Source organism: Amphibalanus amphitrite, unplaced genomic scaffold (assembly GCF_019059575.1).
Source record: "Amphibalanus amphitrite isolate SeventyFive unplaced genomic scaffold, NRLGWU_Aamphi_draft 000070F_arrow, whole genome shotgun sequence".
Classification (NCBI taxonomy): Eukaryota; Metazoa; Arthropoda; class Thecostraca; order Balanomorpha; family Balanidae; genus Amphibalanus; species Amphibalanus amphitrite.
In genome coordinates, this window is record NW_024881566.1 from 426157 (window position 1) to 448885 (window position 22729).

General features: G+C 51.2%; 1 protein-coding gene across 1 annotated transcript; it reads left to right on the forward strand.

The window, feature by feature from the left end:
* Window positions 1-227: 227 nt before the first annotated feature.
* On the forward strand, window positions 228-22187 carry LOC122379063 (leukocyte elastase inhibitor-like). The gene is made up of 5 exons (XM_043360953.1): window positions 228-246; window positions 2281-3015; window positions 14779-14983; window positions 17386-17552; window positions 20557-22187. The coding sequence occupies exons 2-5, from the start codon at window positions 2288-2290 to the stop codon at window positions 20753-20755; spliced, it is 1299 nt and encodes a 432-aa protein (XP_043216888.1). The 5' UTR covers window positions 228-246; window positions 2281-2287; the 3' UTR covers window positions 20756-22187.
* The last annotated feature ends 542 nt before the right edge of the window (window positions 22188-22729 follow it).

Consider the following 22729-nt stretch of genomic DNA (forward strand, 5'->3'; position numbering starts at 1 on the left):
GGACTCTGACTGGCCGGTTGTTGGTGCCACCACCCCTCCCTTCTGCCCGGTACACTGTGCTCCCTTCTTCCCGAGAACCGCCGCTGTGGGAACGGCATGAGACGGTGGTGCCCGCGGTCCCACAATCGCTGCCATTGTCAGGGTGCGTCAACAGACGCCTCGCCTTGGCGACATATCGACCAGGCCGTAATCTTTCAACCCGAGAAGATAAGGAGGAGGAAGTAAATGCCGACTACGTGGTATTATGTAAGCTGAAGTTTGTCGTACACAACGATTTTTAGGGCGTCACACTTTGTTTCGATTCGGGGAAATGGCCAGTGATAGAGCACCTAAGCGTTCAGAAACAACAAAATTTTAGGTGTATTTCAAGTTCTCCAAAGACCTCCTTTCAACGACAACCCGATTCTTTTCAGATCGCTTCTGAATGACTATTTCATGTTCACTGAGCATTACGTTTTTATTGACATAATCCATTTGACTTTTGCGATCAAAATCAAGCGTTACATTCAGTGAATCACATTATGAAAAGCGGGCCGGAACAGCGAATGGTCGTAAAACGATTTGAGCAGGATTGCAACTTTATTGGGGAAAAAGTGGCATTCGGTGCTATAACTATATGCGTTGATGAATACCTGAAGTTTATGTGTATTATTTGGTCTACGTGTATGTAAATAAATAAATCACTCTCTCTCACTCTCTCTCTCGCTCTCACTCTCACTCTCACTCTCTCTGTCTCTGTCTCTGTCTCTGTCTCTGTCTCTGTCTCTGTCTCTGTCTCTGTCTCTGTCTCTGTCTCTGTCTCTGTCTCTGTCTCTGTCTCTGTCTCTGTCTCTGTCTCTGTCTCTGTCTCTCTCTCTCTCTCTCTCTCTCTCTCTCTCTCTCTCTCTCTCTCTCTCTCTCCTCTCTCTCTCTCTCTCTCTCTCTCTCTCTCTCTCTCTCTCTCTCTCTCTCTCTCTCTCTCTCTCTCTCTCTCTCTCTCTCTCTCTCTGTCGGGATTTGGTGGTAGGGTAAGGTTTCCATCATCTCAGTTGACCACTGCGCACCCAATCTCAGACCCTCAAACCAGCACATCACATCACAGGCTAGCAGCCAGCACAGGTAAATCACAGTGGCACTTGAGTTACCGGCAGCTATTGCACACTCATTGACGGTAAATCACAGCAGAGTTAACAGCTGAAGAACAGCCGGAGTTACCAGCAGCTATCACACACTCATAGACGGTAAATCACAGCAGAATTAACAGCTGGAGTTACCAGCAACTATTGCATACTGATAGACGGTAAATCACAGCGGGCGGAGTTACTGGCAGCTATCCCAAAGATCGGTCGAATCTCCGCAGCGCCAGCTCCGTCAATCGGCGGGGATGAATGACCGCTCCGGGCCCGCCGACATTTGCATGCCAAGAAGGTCGGCAATTGTAACCTGCTGACATTTGAATTTCAAGCCGTTTGATCTTACCACCACCGTAACGGGCGGCGCGCGCTGCATGCGACGCTGAATGGCACTCCCTGACCATTCATTGATGCCGATGTAGGCCATAATAAACATCCAACAAACACTTGGGTGGCCGGCTGAATAGATTGACCGATGAGGCGGCCTTGTGTCGGCCGCCGGCTGGCTCTGGCCGCCGCGGCCGACCGGAGCTCTTTGATTGGACGATAGAATCACTCGGTGACGTCATTTGGGCCCTATCGGAGCTGCTGCGCTGTCAGCGGGCGGCACGCGCGCTGTCACCGTCTGACCGATACGGATCGGCCCACCGGGAGTGGATCGCACCCCTGAGATCAGTCGATACACACCCACAGGCAGAGGGAAACCATTTGGCCAGAATCGTGCAGTGGCATGGAGCCAATAACTTTATCAGAACGGCGGCGGAGGTCGCGAGAAAAGGCAATGTGATGATGGTGGGTGCATGTGTGCGGCGCGTGTTATGACAGCTTCTGACGTCCCGGAGATGAAGTGAACGAAATGTTGAGTCTTCCGTTCCATTTCCATTAAAACAAGCTGTTGCATAATCAAACTAACAACTTTAACGGAACACGTCGTTCACCTTAGGCGTAGCGTCATGTGCGCCATTTTCTGCAATGTGGCATCCGTCTGACAGCCCTACCAGACTTGCAGTCTGACCTTTCTAACCCTCTGACCGCAGAGTGACCATGCTGGCCGGTCTGAGCATGCGGCGCTGGGGCGCGATTCGTCTGACACTGCTGACCCGTCTGACCCTTCTGATCCGTCTGACCCTACTGACCCTACTGACCTGTCTAACCCGTCTGTCCGCAGAGTGACCATGCTGGCCGGTCTGAGCATGCGGCGCTGGGGCGCGGCCCTGCTGCTGGTGAGCTGTGCGGCCAGCTCGGACCTGCTCCAGCGCCTGTCGCGCGCCCACTTCGACTTCACGCTGGGCATGTACACGACGCTGGTCAACGTCACCGACGACCGGCAGCAGAACCTGCTCGTCTCGCCCTACTCTGTCTTCTCGCTGCTCTCGATGCTGTTCCTGGGCGCCGGCTCTGAGTCGCTGTCGTCTGCCCAACTGCGCGCCGTCCTGCGCTTCCACAACATCAGCTACGCCAGCGTGCAGAAGGCCTTCAAGGAGGTGACTCAGGTACTGGACCAGCCCTACTACTGGCGCCACTTCCGCGAGCGCTCGCTGCTGCAGCTCTCCAGCCAGGTGGCGCCTGACAGTATCTACGTGCGCGCGCTGGCCGAATACTACGGCTGCATGAACCAGACGTACCCGGCGCCGGCAGACGATGCCGCAGAGTTCTTCGGCTGCGCGGTCAACAACCAGAGCGAGCTGGCTGAACCGGCGGCCTTCGAGCGGCTGGCGGCCTGGCTGCGCGCCGGCAGCAGCGGCGACCAGTCCGAACTGGAGGGAGCCGTGCGCAGCGCGCTGGCCGACCGGCCCGTGCTGCTGCTGCTCTCCAGGGTGCGCTTCCACGGCCGGTGGCTGCATCCGTTCGATCCGGCGCGCACCTTCAGCAAAGGCCTGTTCTTCTCCGAGCCAACGCAAAGGTGAGGTAAGAACCATCACCTGACCAGACGGCCTGGTCGGAGTAGGGGACCCGGAGGGGGCTGGTGTGTTGCCTGACCCGTGCGCCTGCTCGGAGGAGCAGGGCCCTATGAGGCGGTGGGATGGGGCAGTGTTACTTGACGAACGGTCATCCAGTGCAGAGTCTTTTTATATTTGTAAACTTAGCTTAGCTCTGCCATCTAAACTAGTCAGTCTGGCAGCTTGTCATCCCCATCCGTCGCTATATTCTCTTTTTCCTCTCTCTCTCTCTCTCTCTCTCTCTCTCTCTCTCTCTCTCTCTCTCTCTCTCTCTCTCTCTCTCTCTCTCTCTCTCTCTCTCTCTCTCTCTCTCTCTCTCTCTCTCTCTCTCTCTCTCCTTCCTTCCCCTACTTCCCTCCATTCCTCTTTCTCTTTCCCCGCTTTTTCCAGCTGTCTCCGTCTCTACCAGTCGCCTCCGTCTATCCGCATCTCTCCGTTAGTCTCTGTCTCCGTCTTCCCCCGTTCGTCTCCACTTTCGCCCTCCTCCGCCCGCTCTCGTTCCTCTCCGTCCATCTCCGTCCTCTCGGTCCATTTTCGTCTACCTCTGTCCTCCCAGCTCGCCCCCGTCCGTTTCCGTCCCTCTGTCCTCCTCCGTTCGGCCTCTTCTCTCGATTCGCCCCCGTTCGTCCGTCTCTCGGCTCCTCTCAGTCCGCCTCCGTCTTTCTGTTTGCCTCCGTTCATACCAGTCTCTCCGTTCGCCCCCGTTTATCTCGGTCCTCTCCGTCCACGTCTCCTGGTTCGCCCCGTTTATCTCCGTCTCTTGGTCCGCCGCCGTCCATCTCCGTCTGTCTCCGTCTCTCGGTTCACTCGTCTATCTCCGTTCTCCGTTTGTCACTGTCTTTCTCTGTCCCTCGGTTTGCCCCTGTCCGTCTCCATCTCTCTGTCCGCCTCCTTCGTCCCCCTCTCTAGGTTCATCTCGGTCCTCTCCGTCCGCCCCGACTGTCCCCATCTTCCAGTTCGCCTCCATCTATCTCCGTCCTCTCTGTCCACCCCTGTTGTCTCCGTTTCCCGGTTCGCCCCCGTCTATCTCCGTCTCTCGGATCGCCCCGTCTATCTCGGTCCTGTTGGTCCGCCCCCGTCCCCCAGTTCGCCCCCGTTCGTCTGTTTTTTTTTCCGGTCCACCCCTGTTGTCTCCGTCTCCTGGTTCGCCCCCGTCTATCTCCGTCCTCTCTGTCCACCCCTGTTGTCTCCGTTTCCCGGTTCGCCCCCGTCTATCTCGGTCCTCTCGGTTCGCCTACGTTTATCTCCGTTCCCTCAGTCCACCCCTGTCGCCCCGTCTCTCAGATCGCCCCCATCCGTCTCTCTGTCCTCTCGGTTCGCCTCCATCGGTCTCTCGGTCCTCTCGTCCACCCCTGTCGTCTCCGTCTCCCAGTCCACCCCCTGTCTATCTTCGTCTCTCGGTTCGCCACCGTCGGTCTCTCGGTCCTCTCGTCCACCCCTGTTGTCTCCGTCTCTCAGATCGCCCCCGTTCATCTCTCTGTCCTCTCCGAAACCCGTCTCTCTGTTCGCCCCCGTTCGTCTCTGTCCTCTCGGTCCGGCCCCGTCCGTCAGTGACCGGGAGGAGACAGCTGGCCGGGGATGGGTAGCGGACGACTGACCGGACCGGGACGACTCCTTGTTTGGACGGCCCGGGACGGCCGCGCGGGCGGCCCGGGGGCGGCTCTGATGTCACCTGGCTCTGACACGACCATCACTCGACGGCGCCGCTCCTGGCTATCGGCGACAAAAGCTGCCGACCGGGGGTGGCCGCCCACCCTGGCCGCTGGCCGCCGCTCCATGATTGGTGACCAGTCGGCCGGCGGTCAGCGCCCCCCCCCCGCCCCGCTGATCTCCGGGGGGGGGGGCGTCAGACGACACCGACCTTGTCTGTGAGGACGACAAACGGCCGGCGGTGAGCGGATGTGCCACGGAACGATAGCGCATTAAATTAAAAGCTTCTCCAGTAGCGTACTCTAAGACGTAGGTGATTTCTTGGGCCGTGTTAGCCTAGGATCATGTAAAATTAGGTGCGGTAGGCTAAAAAAGGCACAGTTCCGTAACCAGCGGTCCACAGGTGGCGATAACGCCGAGCCAGTGGGCGAGTCGGCTCCTTTTGATGTCTGAATGGGGAAGGAAGGGAGACGGGAGAAAATACAGGCTCATGGGATGGAAAAACCCAAACAGGTATGATGATGTCAACACGTCATCGGTTCTTGGAGATGGAAGCATCGCACTCTTTTATTCTTTTTTTTTTCAGTTGGATCAGCCATTTGGGCCCAATATAAGAGGCCTTTCCATAGCAGCGTGAGAGCACCGTCGCATATAATGATGAAACAAGTAATGGTTTAATCCCATGGAAGGTGATACGTTGAGGACAAAGCGTAATTTATGGTCAAACCGACTACCGATTTCTTAACGCTAAAAAAAACTTCGAAACTGATAAGTTCCAATAAGAGCTGGCATGTTACGCTTTGCAATGTTCTTGGAGGTAAACTAGAAATTAACGAGTGTTTTTGTTTTTACTAACATCAATTCAATGTAAAGAAGAGTAAGTACAGTGATTAGTGCTTTACTTAACATTATTTGGTAATCACATACAGACACCGCGACTAACAATTCGTTTAGGGAAGGATCTGAATCTAACAATCTCGCTGCTTAGAGTTCGCTTCAGCTTACCTGGTAGCTGTGAGTCCGGTAACCCTTGATGTCGTAGTGAGGAAGCTGTCTTAGATCAATTTTACACTTGGCGAACAAGAAAGACATAAGCGCGGGCCGCAGCGTGTAAACACACAGCGCAGATAGGTAGAGCTCCGGTCACCGGGGATGCTGGCTTCGCGTCATGTAATAAGGACTAGGACGACGGTGCCGCGGGAACATCCTTTACGAGACTTTAGCGTGGCTCGGTTCTCAGACGCGAGCCAGTTGTGTTGGTTCGTTCTTGACAGTGGTCAGAAGGAGCTTTTCGCAAGAAAACTAAATTACCTAAAACCAAGGGGCGCGGTGCGTAGGATATAGACTTATAGAACATGGAAAAACAGGTTGGTAGCCTGTTGATATCAGGGTTGCCATATGCAGCAATAGCGATATAATATTGAATAGAATAATGAACACTATACCGCGTATACATTAGGGTGTATCGTCGAATTTTGATTTTTTTTAATCGTCTTCACTACTAAATTTTATTGGTCCCTGGCATGTTCGAAGCCGCAGGATACCAATCAAAAAAATCTGGGACGAAAACCTAGCCTGCTGCGAGCGGTTGAACGGAAGCCTGTCGGGACGGCGCCAGGCGTTGAAGTCTCCCCGTTAGTTACGCGCACACTAGCACCACGCGGCGGCTGGCGCCGTGCCGCCGCGTTCCCGGTCAGCCGTGTTTTAGCGTTCACTGACGGGTCGAAGTGATTATTCTAAGCTTTCCTAAGAAGCTTTCTGCCCCGCAGCTCATTATTGAGCAAGAATATCGCACAAACTGCATAGAACATTGACATGCAGGTTGTCGGCACATATGGAGAAGGGGATGTTTTGGTTAATTCCCCCTTAAATAGGAAGAGATTGTGGAAGAACAACACATTTCTCTTGGAAATTACTCATCCTCCTTCTTCCTACGTGCCTGCTTTAGTAATCGAAGTACCCCTATTGACTCTACGTTCTTGATTCAGCTGTCGATTTTATGCATGGAATTCCGCTATATTATATTTTCTCGCTCAATGTCCCCTGAGCTATATTGAGGCGTCACGGGACAGCAATGCTCAGCACACAACTGCAGAGAAAAAGTCAATGTGGTCATGCGTTTTGTATGCCAAAATGTGTGAGCCTTGGCGTGTACCAGCAGCCGTTGTCACCATTGTAATTTTCACGACTTTATCTTTATAAGGATGCAATTGCCCACTTCCCAGTTCCCAGACTGGGTTTGGAGATATAGTTTTACAGAAACATTTAGGAATGTCTGTAATGTAAGTTAAAAGCTAATACCGAAAGGAATCCACATATTTTCGAATTTCCTGTTTGCTGTATTGCTTAGTAAATGCCAGACGTCATGATGGCATGGCTGCGATTGATGGTATGCCGGATGGCCAGGGTACGAACTCACGGTAAGTCAGCTTGGCCGGCAGGCATCAACAGGCACAATAGTCTTACACTGATATCGTCACCCTCAGTTATTCGTCACCATTCAGCAGCAGGCCCACAGCTTCGGGCTTTGAACCGTAAGGTACAGGTGTAGGAGCAAGACATTGCGCCGATTCGAAGGGCTGGAAGGGCAGCATCGCGGGGGCTGGAATGCGCCTGAGCGGCTGAGACCATCCCATTGGGACGGGGGTGTTCTGGGTGCACTCAGCCGCTCATGCTGGGAAATGCATCCAATGGAGCTCTACCCCATCCCCACCCGTTTTGAATGATTAGGCTGACCTTTAGTCTAGAACAAAGAAGGATAATGGTTGGCTGGTCCCGAGGATAGAAAGGACAGGTAATGACATCATATAATGAATCGAAGACGGCCCCGGCCCGATCCTCTGATAGAGGCTCATCAACACGTATCTCGTTGTGGACCATTTCATTTTCCTCCACCGTGGTTTTTGCACCGACCTCAACGGGTTGGAAGATTACGATGTTCAGAAACCATTAAGGTCGTAATTGTATATTCGTTGAGTTAGGTCAGCCTTTCCATTCCATGAAGACTACTTTATAATTATTTGATGATAGGATGAGGTTTTTACCGTGTTGAACCTGTCCTACCTGCTCAGTGAACGAATATACAACGAATATACAATTACGATTTTAATGGTTTCTGAACATCGTTACCTTCCAACCGGTTCAGGTCGGTGCAAAAACTACGGTGAAGGAAAACGAAATGGTCCACAACGAGATACGTGTTGATGAACCTCTATCAGAGGATCGGACCGGGGCCGTCTTCGATTCATTATATGATGTCATTACCTGTCCTTTGTATCTATCCTCGGGACCAGCCAACAGTCATCCTTCCTTGTTCTAGACTAAAGGTCACCCTAATCATTCGAATGGAGAGCTCCATTGGATGCATTTCCCAGCATGAGCGGCTGAGTGCACCCAGAACACCCCCGTCCCAATGGGATGGTCTCAGCCGCTCAGGCGCATTCCAGCCCCCGCGATGCTGCCCTTCCAGCCCTTCGAATCGGCGCAATGTCTTGCTCCTACACCTGTACCTTACGGTTCAAAGCCCGAAGCTCTGGGCTTGTTGCTGAATGGTGACGAATAACTGAGGGTGACGATATCAGTGTAAGACTATTGTGCCTGTTAATGCCTTCCGGCCAACCTGACTTACCGTGAGTTCGTACCCTGGCCATCCGGCATACCATCAATCGCAGCCATGCCATCATGACGTCTGGCATTTAATAAGCAATACAGCAAACAGGAAATCGAAAATATGTGGATTCCTTTCGGTATTCGCTTTAACTTACATTACAGACATTCCCAAATGTTTCTGTAAAACTATAATATCTCCAAACCCAGTCTGGGAACTAGGAAGTGGGAAATTGCATCCTTATAAAGATAAAGTCGTGAAAATTACAATGGTGACAACGGCTGCTGGTACACACCAAGGCTCACACATTTTGGCATACAAAACGCATGGCCACATTGACTTTTTCTCTGCGGTTGTGTGCTGAGCATTGCTGTCCCGTGACGCCTCAATATAGCTCAGGGGACATTGAGCGAGAAAATATAATATAGCGGAATTCCATGCATAAAATCGACAGCCGAATCAAGAACGTAGAGTCAATAGGGGTACTTCGATTACTAAAGCAGGCACGTAGGAAGAAGGAGGATGAGTAATTTCCAAAAGAAATGTGTTGTTCTTCCACAATCTCTTCCTATTAAAGGAGGCATTAACCAAAACATCCCCTTCTCCATATGTGCCGACAACCTGCATGTCAATGTTCTATGCAGTTTGTGCGATATTCTTGCTCAATAATGAGCTGCGGGGCAGAAAGCTTCTTAGGAAAGCTTAGAATAATCACTTCGACCCGTCAGTGAACGCTAAAACACGGCTGACCGGGAACGCGGCGGCACGGCGCCAGCCGCCGCGTGGTGCTAGTGTGCGCGTAACTAACGGGGAGACTTCAACGCCTGGCGCCGTCCCGACAGGCCTCCGTTCAACCGCTCGCAGCAGGCTAGGTTTTCGTCCCAGATTTTTTTGATTGGTATCCTACGGCTTCAAACATGCCAGGGACCAATAAAATTTAGTAGTGAAGACGATTAAAAAAAATCAAAATTCGACGATACACCCTAGTATACATATCGGCGCCACACAGCACACTTCGCTGGTAGCTGTGTGGCTGAGCTTTCCAGTTTGAACATGCATGCAACCTATAGCGGCAGCTGATGCACGGCTACATTGGAAGCACTGGTTCTAAAGAATGTCGTATTTGTATGAGCCTGACGCTTGTGAAGTGCACTGGGCACGCGATGTTGTGAAGTCTTGTTCCCTATTGACAGGTAAGATACAGCCTGCTTCCTGTATAAATGGCGATAGCCCTAGGCCAGACCAATTTCTCAGACAAAATGTATAGAGGTATACAGTGATATGGCAAATCACGACATCAGTTAAAACCGAAACAACATTTATGTGGCACTGGCACGTGCTACATGTTATAAAAACGCTGACTGAATCGAAGTTAGGCCCAAAAAGGAGCCAGGGTGCATGTAGTGACATGAAACTTGATAAACGTTCTGAAGGAAAAGAAGGCAATACAAGTCGCTGATTTGGCCGCTTTGTACAATAGAGCTGGATTCTAAGTAGCTTTTAAGTAGGCATATCATAAGCCTGTGTTGGTACAGTGGAAAGGGGTTGATGCAGCTTTCAAGCTTTTTTTCCTCATGAATGCCTACCGGATAGCCCGAATAAGTTTCCAGCTTTGAGGCTTCATCGTAAGTGCTATAAAATCCGTAGGCGTTTGAAAATGTGGTCAGAAGCAGGCAACGTTGCATACATTGTTTTTACAAAGTTTAATACAATTATCTTGTCCTTTTTTCTTTTAACACATTAGAGAAAAAGCAGCCCAATTAGTGTTTTCTCATTAGTGTTTTTAAATCCTGCATGCGCGCGAGATCGAGACACTACCGCTCCCCCTTAGCGCGGGCCAAGCTTAGTCGGTGCCTCCACAACAGGATGCGTCGCCTGATCTTGGCCGTAAGCAACTCCTTCCACGTCGTTTTAATGACGGCGCTCAGAGTTTCAACTAGCACTGGATAGTGGACACGGGCAGTGTTCTCGTGGACAGCCAGGCTGTTGGCAATTTCGGGCCACCCGACGTGGGTTTCCGCTTGGGTTTCCGAGTCGTACTCTTAGGATAAGATCACCTGATCGATATCGTCTCTGTACTTCAATTGGCAGAAGACTTGGCGCTAATCATTTTTGAGTGCAATAACAAATTCATTAATACACTCTTAAACATGGACAACAAGAGACATTCCTTCGTCGGGCAATAACTAGAGATTGATGTAACGTTGCATAACATTCTCCACGACTGTTTCAGTTGACCCTTTATCGCGCCATTGCTCGCACGTGTTTCATTCAAATGTCATTCCTATGAGCTGGATTGCATCAATAAACGTCGAGGTTCGTCTGTCTTTCGATGCCGTCCGTTTGCCGAAATTCCCTCCTTTGACTCACCTAATAAGGATAAAGTGATAGCGCACGTGCAGCTATGCACTGCCGGGTAGTCACGCGACCCACCCAGTGAATACAGTGCGCCATTAACGGGGAACACAGGCAGCGCTGGATCTCGTGTCAAAGTCAGAGCCCACGTGACTGGATAGGTCACGATCTCCGATTGGTGCTGATGTTTGTTGAATTATAGTCGAGCTCTCCCCAGTACAGGTTGGAGAAATCGCTGATTTCTTTTTGTGTGGAATAATCTTAGAACGCGGGAACCGGTCGCGTCAAAATTTGCCAGGACACTTGATGAAAATTTGACTGCAATTTGACAGCTTTGCAGTCAGCCTTCGAAAAAATAAGTTGAAAATTTTAGTTATCTACCAATTACCATGTCAGGTCACTGAGCTTTAAATGATATGCCAGGTCATGTCCAAACGAAATAGGAGTTTTTTAAACGGGGGAGGGGACTTGAGGCGTTTTTTGTTTTTGCTTTCTAGTGTGTGTTTCCGCATTGCAAGCGTAATAATTGGCGTTTCTTGATATCCTGGGAATAATATAAGAGGTCAAGAGGTCAAGGTCAGGCAAGGTTATGCGTGCCAGAGGTTATATAGAGGTTACTTTACCGATTCCGTTCATTTGAAAATAATGGACGCCGAATCGTGATCAGTGCCTACGACCACATTATATTTAACCCAACATATGACAAGGGCATCCAAGGTCATTTAACAAAGGTCAATATTGTCATAAACCATTCCCAAGTACCTGGTTACATAATTCGTCGCGTTGTGAGGTCAGGAATTGACCTGATTCCCTGAAACCGGATGCGTTTTGCTATGCCACGCTTGCAATTCGTTTTTTCGTGACTACATATCTGTTAACTTATATCTAATAAAATAGCTGTTTTGTTACCGTTGAAGGATTAAAAATGGTAATTTATTATGCGAAAAATAGGCGGCCTGGTGAATGGAGCTCCGCAGACGGTGCGGGTATGTCGGTTATATACCGGAAACCCGCGGGGTATGTCGGTTATATACCGGAAACCCGCGGGGTATGTCGGTTATATACCGGGGACCCGCGGGGTATGTCGGTATGTCGGAGTCCAGCGATGTATTTCGGTATGCCAGGACCCGGCGGGGTATGTCGGAGGCCCGTAGTACCCCACCGTTCGAGCATGTTGTTGTTGAAGAGTTAGAGCGCGCAGCCGCCGCTCGAGCAGACACACACCGGATCTGCACTGGGGACGGTGTGAGCCGGATACTGGGTGGCCAGACGCGCTGCCGCCGGATCAGACCCACCGGTGACGTGAGCACTGAAAACCACCAGCAGCGCCGCCAGGTCTGGTAATGAGATCCGCGCGCCGTCCTGGCCGGGGGTCTTTGGTGCGGGCTGGGCGCGTGCGCTCAAATCTGGCGCACCAAAGACGCGGCTGTGACGCGCGTCTGATCCCGCACAGTCGGTAAACCGGCAGCACGTCTTGCTCCTCCGCTTAGCGGCGTCGGCGCAATGCTCTTATGTCGCTTCCTGAGCGCGGAGCGTAGCGTTTTGCAGATGCGGACAGCCAATCTGGTAGGAGCGACTGAAGGCGAGTGACGCCGAGCGAACATGACAAGGCTGGCCGACAAACACCTGTTGACCACCGCCAGTGCGGTGGGCTCATCAGATTTATATTCCAGATCCGTGAGCCCCTCAAGGTCATTGTGTAAATCACCTAACGGAGACAACAACTCACTAATGCAGGAAGGCCGGACAATATTGACCGCACGGCAGCAGTGGTTCGCTCTAGCATGTTTGAAGATCATTCTTGAAATGCAAATGTCTTGTTTGCATCAGTTAGCACCAAGCTCGTGGCGAGTGTCAAATTATCATGAATAACTCATGCCGGTGGCAGATGTACACGGTCCCGTTTGTGGTCACACCCCATTGTGTACGCTGGTTCCTGATTTTGCATCGCTGTCCACTTGGCAGATTTTCACCAAATTTTGCGCACCGTGCGCTTCCCGCACACTGAGCTGATGTGGTCGGCGTGGTAGGCTCGGGCGAAAAGCACGAAGCCGGGCTCGGCCGGCTATCGCGTTGGCTCCGCTCGAGTGACGCGCAGCTAATCTGATTTGTCGGGCCAGCCAGCAGCAGCAGAGGCACGTGCCACTGTGCCCCGCACCACAGGGCCTCCGTCAGGTTTCTCAGTCGCGATAAACAGGGCGCAACGGGCTGTAAATGACGGCAGGGACCTGCCCTGTCTCGCGGACATTATTCAGGGCCAGGGGACCTGAAATCCTGACATCCCACGGGACCTGGCATCTCTCTGGGGACCTGATATCCCTCTGGGGACTTGACATCCCTCTGGGGCCTGAGATCCCTTGCCGGGGACCTGGCATCCCCCGGGGACATGGTATTCGTGACGGGGACATGATTCTTTGTTTAAGGCCTTCAGTGGGAAAGGGCACGCTTTTGTATATCTTTCTGATAACCATTAGCTTTGAAACGCCTAGTGAAATTCTCCAATATTTCTATGGAAAATGGTGCCGACAGCAGCCCCTGCTGATTAAAACAATTTTAATAAAACCGTATCCCAGAAATTGTTGCGTGTTCTAAGCCGATACGTTCGTAGCAGGGCCTCTTGCCCGCGGTACGTGTGCTGGTCAAAGTACTGTTATACCGCGGCATGTATTTTTCATGATCTACTATGTTAACGCGCAAATTTAAAAATGGATTATTTCAGGCACGCTGCTTGTCTAACGTAACTTATTTTTTGAAGACCGTTGCCAGTTTTATTTGACCATTTATAGTGAGATTATGGCCTTATGCTATAGCTTCACTCCATGAACTTTACGACGCAAATTATGACGGTCAGATGTCGCATGAGGTCAGTGGTTGTCTAATGTCTTTCTTCACATCTTCGATTAAAAAATGTTCAGGATAACTGAGCGAAGGTCGATATACCTAATTACACATTATTGCAGTGCGATGATGCAACATCCAAATTTTGGCACGTTCACTATGGTACCACATGGGTGTAATTGAGCAATCAAGTCACGCTTACTGGACAATAATTCTAGTGTTTCTCCTACTAATAAAGTTAACTTTAGGTTGTGTTCCTGCGGATCAGTACGATGCACAGATTCACAGTTACCTGCGTGACGCTCATGGGCAGGCTGCCAGTGGACGTCATTTGATCTGAGTTTATGCCGGCATGTCTTTCCCATGCGCATCTTTCTGCAGCATTGGAGAGGGCTTATTTGGAGAGGGTTCAAAGAGTAAACATTTTCATTCGTACATGGGCTGACGACATAATTCAGACCGTCGTTTCTGCCCTGACCACATCAGGAAGGCCGTCATCAAGCCAGCATCAGATGCCCTCAGTGATGGCTAGCTAGGACAAAACTATACCAAGAATGAAATATCTGTGAAGTGAAATGTGAAACACAATGTTTAATCCAATCTGCACGTTGGCGATTACATCTACTCTGTTTTGAATGGCCTAAATCTCTCATAGTGTTGCTTAAGCTTATCTTGAGAATAGCATTTTGTGTACTTTTGCCTTGAGAGTGATTGGATCTCCGTCTTAATATCATCCTTGCTGATAAGTATTTTCTCGAAATTCCATTTCAATTCCTGACATGCCGTGCTTTAAACCGATCTTTTCTGAAGTAAACCGACAAAAATAAGTGTAAGGTGATGGCTGATTTTAACTAATTACATAATATTGTGGTATTAAGCCATCTTAGCTAATTGTAGATTTTCTACTACACCATACATAAGCGACTCCTAAACGATGCCTTGATGTCTATTCGGTTGCGGTGCAGACTCGAGGCTGAGATGTGGTATGGATAGAGGGCACAACAGATCTCGCGGCACTATGTTATGTATCATCTCATTACCAAGGACGATACTGACAGCTTACGACCTCGATATCATGATCCCTAATCACCCAGATCATCAGCGCCTGTTTACCTGGAGCTCATTAATCCTGTGGCGTCACCCCAATTTTGACTCCTCCTCATCTCCAAAGTGCAGACGGCATGCATGGTCGGCGTCCGTCGTCAGCGCCCTAAGATGTGTTGGGAGGAATCTCTTAGCTGAAGTGTGACTGATCGCGTCCCCCGTCTGCCCTCAGGCTAGAAGTACCTATGATGACCGGTCGACTGCGCGTGCCGCTCGGATACAGCGCCGACATGGAGGCGCGCGTGCTGGAGCTACCGCTGGTCAGCCGGCGTATCTCCATCTTCCTGCTGCTACCGGACGACATGGAGCGTGGCCTGGCGCTGCTCGAGGCCAACCTCACCATGGACAACCTGCGGACACTGCTGGCCACGCTAAAGGTATGGACGCGGGCGCTACGATGGCTACGCTAAACTACGCTAAACTAAAGGTACGAAAACTATTTATGCTGGAAACGCAAGGTGTGCTGACTTCACTAAGGTAGGAATGCGGGCCATGCTGACCCCGTGCCTCTAATTCTGTTAGCCACTCCTAAGATAAAGGCACCGGCCACGCTGACGGAAAGAACACAGACACAGACGGGCGATGCTGAACGGACATTCAGGTAACCCAACAGCCAGACAGACAGTCAGAGAGACAAACAGCCAAACAAACTGTCTATCGCTGCGGTAATACCCCGTTACCTGGTTTTGGACAAAACTATTGGAAAAATGCCGTGACAAGGAATTCCTCCCATACCAAGGTGGTGTAGTCCAATCGACAGTATTGGAAAATTGACACGCGAACATCGACAATGCCTTGAATTGGCTATTAGAGGTTTGGATGCAGAGTTCATGCAGTTGCTGACTCGCTGATCTCAAGGTGAAGGCGTCACGCGGCGAAGTCGTGTTATTGGTCCTTGGATAAATGCAGAAATTGTTGTCCAGGCCTGTCTTACAATACCGCTGAATTTACTAATTACTTGGGAAAGACAATTAGATGCATAAAATGCTGCTTTAAGCTATGCTTGGTCTGTAAGACAGGGCGATGTCTGTCTTATAGCGGAATACATGTCGAGTTGAGTTGTTCCACGTGCTACAAAGATTATCGAGTCGCGTTGATATCCAAACGTCCTTCGCTCGTTCGATATCTTCCGAGAAGCCTCCGCGGCGAAAGGTCCTGCGCTCACATGCAGACGTTTACCGTACATGGCAGGGGGACGCGGTCGGGCCGAGCTGGGCCGCTCCATTGCCTGAGAAACGGTCCAACCGAGCCGCCGCAACGCCCTGCAAGGAACCGGGCGACGAACCTACTGAGAAGCGGACTCTCCAACCAAATTTCGAACGTGTGGTTAGCTTTTGATGCATTTTTGCTTCACCGATGAGTAGCAAAGCATGCTGCTTGATTTGTGAACCCGGATAGCGCGAACAGCTGCTCTGTTGAGGTTTGGAGCAGTCGGGTTTTTGTTGTAGGGATACCCAGAATGGTTTTTCTGGGCTCGGTAGAAATTCGATCAGACCGGAGTGGAAATGCTGTAGAACAGTTACCTTTGTCCTGTGGGGACTTCAAACATGATAATTGCGTGGGGTAAATAAGAAAGGATTTGCAGAGCTGGATTCTGAAGAACTGTTCGAAATGCAGCAATGTTTCATATATGCAATAAACATACATTATTTCGTGGGACAATGAGTTTTTGAATGGAACGCAATTTCACTTACACAAGTTGGTACTTCTACACTAGATAGAGGATGCTTTCCATTCTAATAACTGTGGCAACAGCCAACAATTCGATTTGGGACGGTTTGATACCGCACCGAATAAACTAAATAAGGCGAAAAACACAACAGTGAAGGAACAGCAGCTAGATAAGAGCCTTTCATAAAACAGCATCGTCACAAGAGCTCCTAAGCGAAAAGCCCTAATTTGCAAGAAATAGATATATAGAAAAATAAAGCGATGGAGAGGATGTAACATCGAAATGATGCATAGGCATTAGGTTAGACATTAACTTTCTACATAAACCCACAGCACAGTGCCACACAACTGTCAATAGGTTTTATTACATTGCTTGCTCTGATTAGTCTTCCAGCTAAATATTGCTATCCTTACACTATCCCTCATCCTTATCTCGATTATCTTAAGCGACATGGGCATAAAATCTACCATATCCTCAGCCTCTCTTGCCCTACCTGTCACGAACACAGCTGCTACTCCTAACCACTTTCATACCCGACACTTAGCTCTAGCCCCGCCTCTGAGATAGCAGTGTCATTCCCTGTTTCAAATGTCACTCATATGTAATATCTCAGCATGCTCTTACACCCCAAATGGGGCCAGAACACATGTATTTCGATCCATTGTACACCAATAATTTCATTCAAAATTTAGATATTGAATCTGAAGGCAAACTCCATCAGCCTGGGAATAAAAGCGGCTCAATCGTCCTGATGTGTCACCGATGTTATGAAATCGTGCATGGGATGTCCAATGTCCAGCCTCCATTGTCCAATATAGCGTATTTTTCCAGCCCGCGCCGTTTTAGTTAACTCGTTCAGGTTTTACACACATTTACGCGCGAAACGATATATCGTGAGATACATCGTAGGGCACGATGCATGTTGTGAACGTGGCTTGATTGTACCATGACTGTACCATGGTTTATCGTGACTGTACATACCGAGGCCCTACTGCGACCGTACCGTAACTGTTTTGTAACCGTACTGTGAACGTACTGTGAATGTAACGTGACCGTACCGTGAATATACCGTGACCTCACCGTGACTGTATGTCCGTGCCGTTGCAGGAAGCCGTGGTGAACGTGAAGCTGCCCAGGTTTCGTCTGGAGGACTCTGGCGACCTGCGCACCGTGCTCATGTCGCAGGGTTTGACGGACGTGTTCGACCCGCGCTCTGCTGACCTGACCGGTATCGACCCGCAGGGGCGCGTCCATCCCGGAAACCTCTTCTACTCGTGAGTGCTGACTGCGGACCAGAGGCTGGGCCTGAACATGACGGGAAACTGTGGGATCTTGAAAGAATGAGCATGTTGGTTTTAAAAGTCGCGCCCGTGTCTCTACTTTGACTGTTGTTGGTTTTCCACCTGTCTTTCTTTTTAATTTTATCTGTCCGTCTTTCCGTCTTTCTCTGTCGTCTGTCTTTACCCGTGTCTTTCTTTTTCTTTGCCCTTCTATTTCTCTATTTCTGCCTCTCCCTCCCTCCCTCTCCACGTCCCTCCCCTCTCTCTCTCTCTCTCTCTCTCTCTCTCTCTCTCTCTCTCTCTCTCTCTCTCTCTCTCTCTCTCCCTCTCTTTCCGGCTCGTGAAATACCTTATTACAGCGTTGGACACCGTCGGATGTTGCATTTGCCGTGATCCAATCCTCCTCCTCACATACTACCACCATATTTATGTCCAAACGCTGAAAAATCGTGCCTGAGACGTCGTAATGCGATGTAAGGTTATTAAAACGTCGCGTTGCATATGAGCTTATCCCGAATCGAATAGTCATCTACTCATGCTGGTCACGAATGTGTCAATCATGATCTCAAGGAACTGGCTGGAATTTATGCAGAAAAGTATCGCAACTGTATCATGGGACCGTTGGAATTCCGATGTTTTTAAGAACAAAATTCGTACCCGGAAGTACCTAAACAATGCAATAGTGATCTAGCCTCTATGTACTATTGCAAGTCAAGATTATGTTTGTTTTAAACCGTTGCGTGTCCTTTATTTCGGTGACGTCCGCTGTTGGGACCAGGGATGGTTTTCCAACAGCCAATGGCGGGTAATTGGAGAACCCCTCAAATTGCTTACGGTAATGGAAACTACGTGTATGTTCTGACCTAAACGGTCGCATTGGAAAGCTGTTATTTTACCTGACCATTATCGGCAAACTACTTATTAGGAAGTACGAGAGCGATGACTTGCAAAGCTGGCTCATGGGTGCAACTACCGAGCAGTCGAGAGAAGTGAGAACCCTTGTTGCTGAGTACCCCGTTCACATCCAGCAGCAGTCGTCTGTAGGCCTGCGGTCTCTGACCTGGTCAATGTTTCGGGTAATCACCGACAACCATAGGGTGGGTTCGGGAGTGACTGGTGTCCGTGTGTCCGTTCTGACCTGGTCTGACCTCTGCCTGACCTCTGACCGGTCTGACCTCTGTCTGGACTGGTCTGGGGCCGTATCTACGCTGGTCTAACCTCCGTCTGACCGGTGTGAACTGGTCTGACCCTTTGTCCGACTCTGGCCTGTATGAATGAACTGGTCCGTCGCCGTATCAAACGCGCCTGCGCTGTTAACCCTCGCATGTGTGCGGCGTTTGCCAGCTTCTAATGTGTAGGGGGGGGGGGGTCGGTTGGACCCCCCCTTGCTGTTTGGCCCCTGATCGAGCTAGAGCTTCGCGGAAAAAACGAGCGTGTTGCCCGTGACGAGAGGAAGCCGATGATACCCAATTTTAAGGTCCTAGGTCATTGGTTGACCTTCCAGGTCAGGTCAATGACCCAAAGTCGGGAAAATCGGGACCTGTTAGAAAGTCGTAAAGTGTGGCTGCTATGTGGTTTTCCGGGGTGCTGATCACGAATATCGTGTTAGTTTTGATCACAGATGATGTCTTGAAGCATTTAGACCAGGTCGGGTCAGGTCAGGTCAGGTCAACCGGTAGGGGTTGTGACGGGTATTCGTAGTACGTGTCAACCGCCTCTGACAGCTTCGTAACATGTTACGAAGTCACCAAAACTACTTCGTAAATGTTCAAATGGTTGCTAAATTCGAATTCAGCTCCAAAAACTAGCCTAGAAACATGTAAAACTCGAAAAAGTGACCCGAGGTCACCCGAGGTCACCAAAGGTCAATGACCTGACCTGACCTTCAGGTGACCTTGACACACACGGGAGTAACATCAAATCACATGTTGGAACGTTTGAAACTACGAAAAGCTTGCAAACACGCGGCTAGTGCGAGCCGACATACGCGAAATCGCGATTCCGGCCAAACATGGTCTCGGAAAAGAGGTCACAGGTCAAAGATCATTTGGGTCAGGGTCATGAAATTTACAGGGTAGGTGTAAAATTGATCAATGCGAGGGTACTGAAAGTTTCGTCGCGATCGGCCGCTTTTTAAGCGAGTTATTCACGAAAAACCATGGGGGGGGTCCATCTGACCCCCCCTACACATGCGAGGGTTAACACACAGACCGCCGGGACGCCGTTTGACCTGGGTGACCCCGCCATCGGGGCACTGTCTGACCTGGGTGACCCCACCACCGAGACACTGTTGGTCCCTCTGACCCCCACCACCGGGACTGTCTAGCCCCTCTGACCCCACCATCGGAACAGTGTCTGACCTGTCTGACCCCGCTGCCGGGACCCTGTTTGATCAGGGTGATCCCGCCATCGGGCACTGTTTGATCTGTCTGACCCCGCTGCCGGGACCCTGTTTGATCAGGGTGATCCTGCCGCCGGGACGCCGTCTGACCTGGGTGACCCCGCCGCGCGCGCACGGTGCCAGCCACACGCGTCGTTAAAGCGGTGCCCGATTAAGCCCGGTGTCAGGCTCGGAGCCAGCCGGACACAGGCGTCTGGCGGCCTCCCAACGGCCGGTCCCGGCGGAGGCAGGACGTGGGAACTCTCCGCAGCGGGCCGGCGCCGACCGGCTCCCCGATATTAATTTCACAATTAAAAGTATCCACACAATTCTGACAGACCGCGGCGATAAAGTCGGTGGTGGGCGGCGCCCGTATGGAAATCAATGAGCTAGTGGCTGAGGTCAAAGGTGCCGATGGACAGATCTGACCCGCCTCTCCCGCCATTGGTTCAGGGAGGCTCGATGTCAGTGACCTTTCTCAAGCTACGCCCATTCAGACGGACCCTCCTACCCGCCCGTTACGGCTGAATTGTTACATCACGGCGCCGTCTGACGATGTGTTCCGCCGTGTCTCGACCGAAGTAGTCCGTAACCGGTGTGTTTGTGACTCCTTTTCAGGACCAGTCTGGTGCTGGACGAGTCGGTAGAGGCTTCAGACTGGATGGGCGACCGGATGGCGCCGCCGACCGACTCGCGGATCACGGACAAGTATTTCGAGGTGGACCACCCGTTCGTGTTTCTGGTGTGGGACTACCACTCTGCCATGGTGCTTCTGATGGGCCGAGTCGTGCACCCGCAGCCGCTGTATCAGCAGTGACCCTGAGAGCGCCGCGGGGACAGCAGCACCGGCGTGTCGCCGGAGGGACCTCTCGGCAGTGATACGGCGCCGCCTGAATCGGTGGACTGCACGCACCGGCCACCCTAACCCGTGGTGAGCTGAGTCTGCGAGCTCACGGCTCACGACTCAGCCCAGTAGGCCGGCTGTGAGCGTCAGTGAGTAGTCGTGAGTAAGCCACCGAGGGCGGCGCGCGGCCCGTTCAGCGACTCCCGGCGAAGTGCAGTGACCATTGGTTCCTTATGAGGCCGGCGGGCGCGCCTGCTGACAAGGCCCAGAAGGGAAGGGTGGCTGCCCGCGGAACTGGGTTACCGTTCTGCGTCAGAGGCCGCAGGTCCGAGCGTACGACCCTGGGGCTCGGAGGGTGACCACTGCGCACCGCTCCCGGAGCCCTGCTGAGCTCTGCACGGCAAACTGCTTGGCCGGCTGAGCTGGGACCGAGCGCCGAGCGCTGTCGGGAGCAGCGCGGGACCATGTCTTTCGGGACCGCCCTGCACGGGACCAGTCTCTGACCCGGCGCTCGTCGTGACCTGTCGGTCACATCCCACCCGCCCCGCCGACCCGGTGGGCCTGCGCCGCGCCGATCCGCTCAGGGCGTCTGTGTACGGGCCGCCTTTAATGGCCGTGCTTCGCCGAAGCTAAACCGTTTTGCAGTTGGCGCCGTTTGCAGGGAGCGGACGCGCTGCAGGGCCCTGGCGCCGCGCCGTGATATCTCGATCTGGTGGCAGTCGCTGACGGCCGATACTCCGCGCAGCGCGCGCGCTGGGGAGGCGTGCGACCGCACCACGCGAGCGCTGTTATATTATATTTATCTCTTTGTAAGCTCGCGCATCTCATCATTTACCTGGTAGATAAAACGCATGCTATTAAATTGTAACTATTTCAATGTGAATATGAGATGATGTGTGTCTATGCATTGATATAATGAGTGTGTGGGGGTGCGTACGCTGTCATTGGATTGTTGCGAGGCATGTCACGATAAAGCACCTGTTAAAACACCCGTCTGTAAGCGTGCCTATGGAGTGTATGCTACTGACGCTATCGCAGTTGGTTGGACTTGTCCCGCTTTTGATTTTTGTCAGTGTGCGATTGGTTTAAATCGCGCCATGTGAACTGTGTATTATGCAGGGAGTTTTAACCTAACATTGTGGTAATGCTGTAACCTGTGAGGCTCGTGATCAGAGCTGAATAGCGCCGAGCCAGCCAACCTATAAATGTACTCTGAATGTGGTCAGGGTGCCACGTTGTAAATAGCTGTTGACTGGTGAGAATATAAGGCTTTTAGTGAACACTTCTTTTATATATTTTTATTCATACCGCTACGAGGAAACGCAATTTCATTCATTGGCAGCAGAGGAGGGTATAATTTGATTCCAAAACACGCATTGAATTGAGAATACAAGCGTTCACACTCTCCTTTTTTTTTTCTCCGTTAGTCAGTAGTCATCGCTCGTCACTGAGCGATGCATATGCAAGGTGCGTTGCAACAGCAGGCGAGTGCCGCCGGAGAGCATACCGATTACCGATACCGCTCGCCAGAGCAGAGCTGACCACGCGCGCTGGAAATGGCCAGCAGCCTGCACTGGAGGTCTCTGCCAAACCGGCGCTGCTAAAAGGCACTGTTTCTCGCTGTCTCTCGCCGTGAAAAGCAGTGAAAAGGACCGGGAAACATGTCTCCTTATATACCTTGTACATACTGTAGGGAAGAGTGTGGCAGGGCTCTGGGGCTCAGGGCTGACAAACTTAATGAGGTTCGTCGCTAAATAAGCGATTTTATTAAAGTGTATTCATTTTGCTAATTGATCAATTACATCGAACTCCCGCAGAATATGTTTATTAGGAATAATATGTATGCGTTTTCCTCGAGCAAGTCATTTCGGGCATCTTACCCCGTGGGTGGGTAAGACGTCCACCCCGTGGGGAAACATGCACAAAACTACAACGGCTCACGATTGC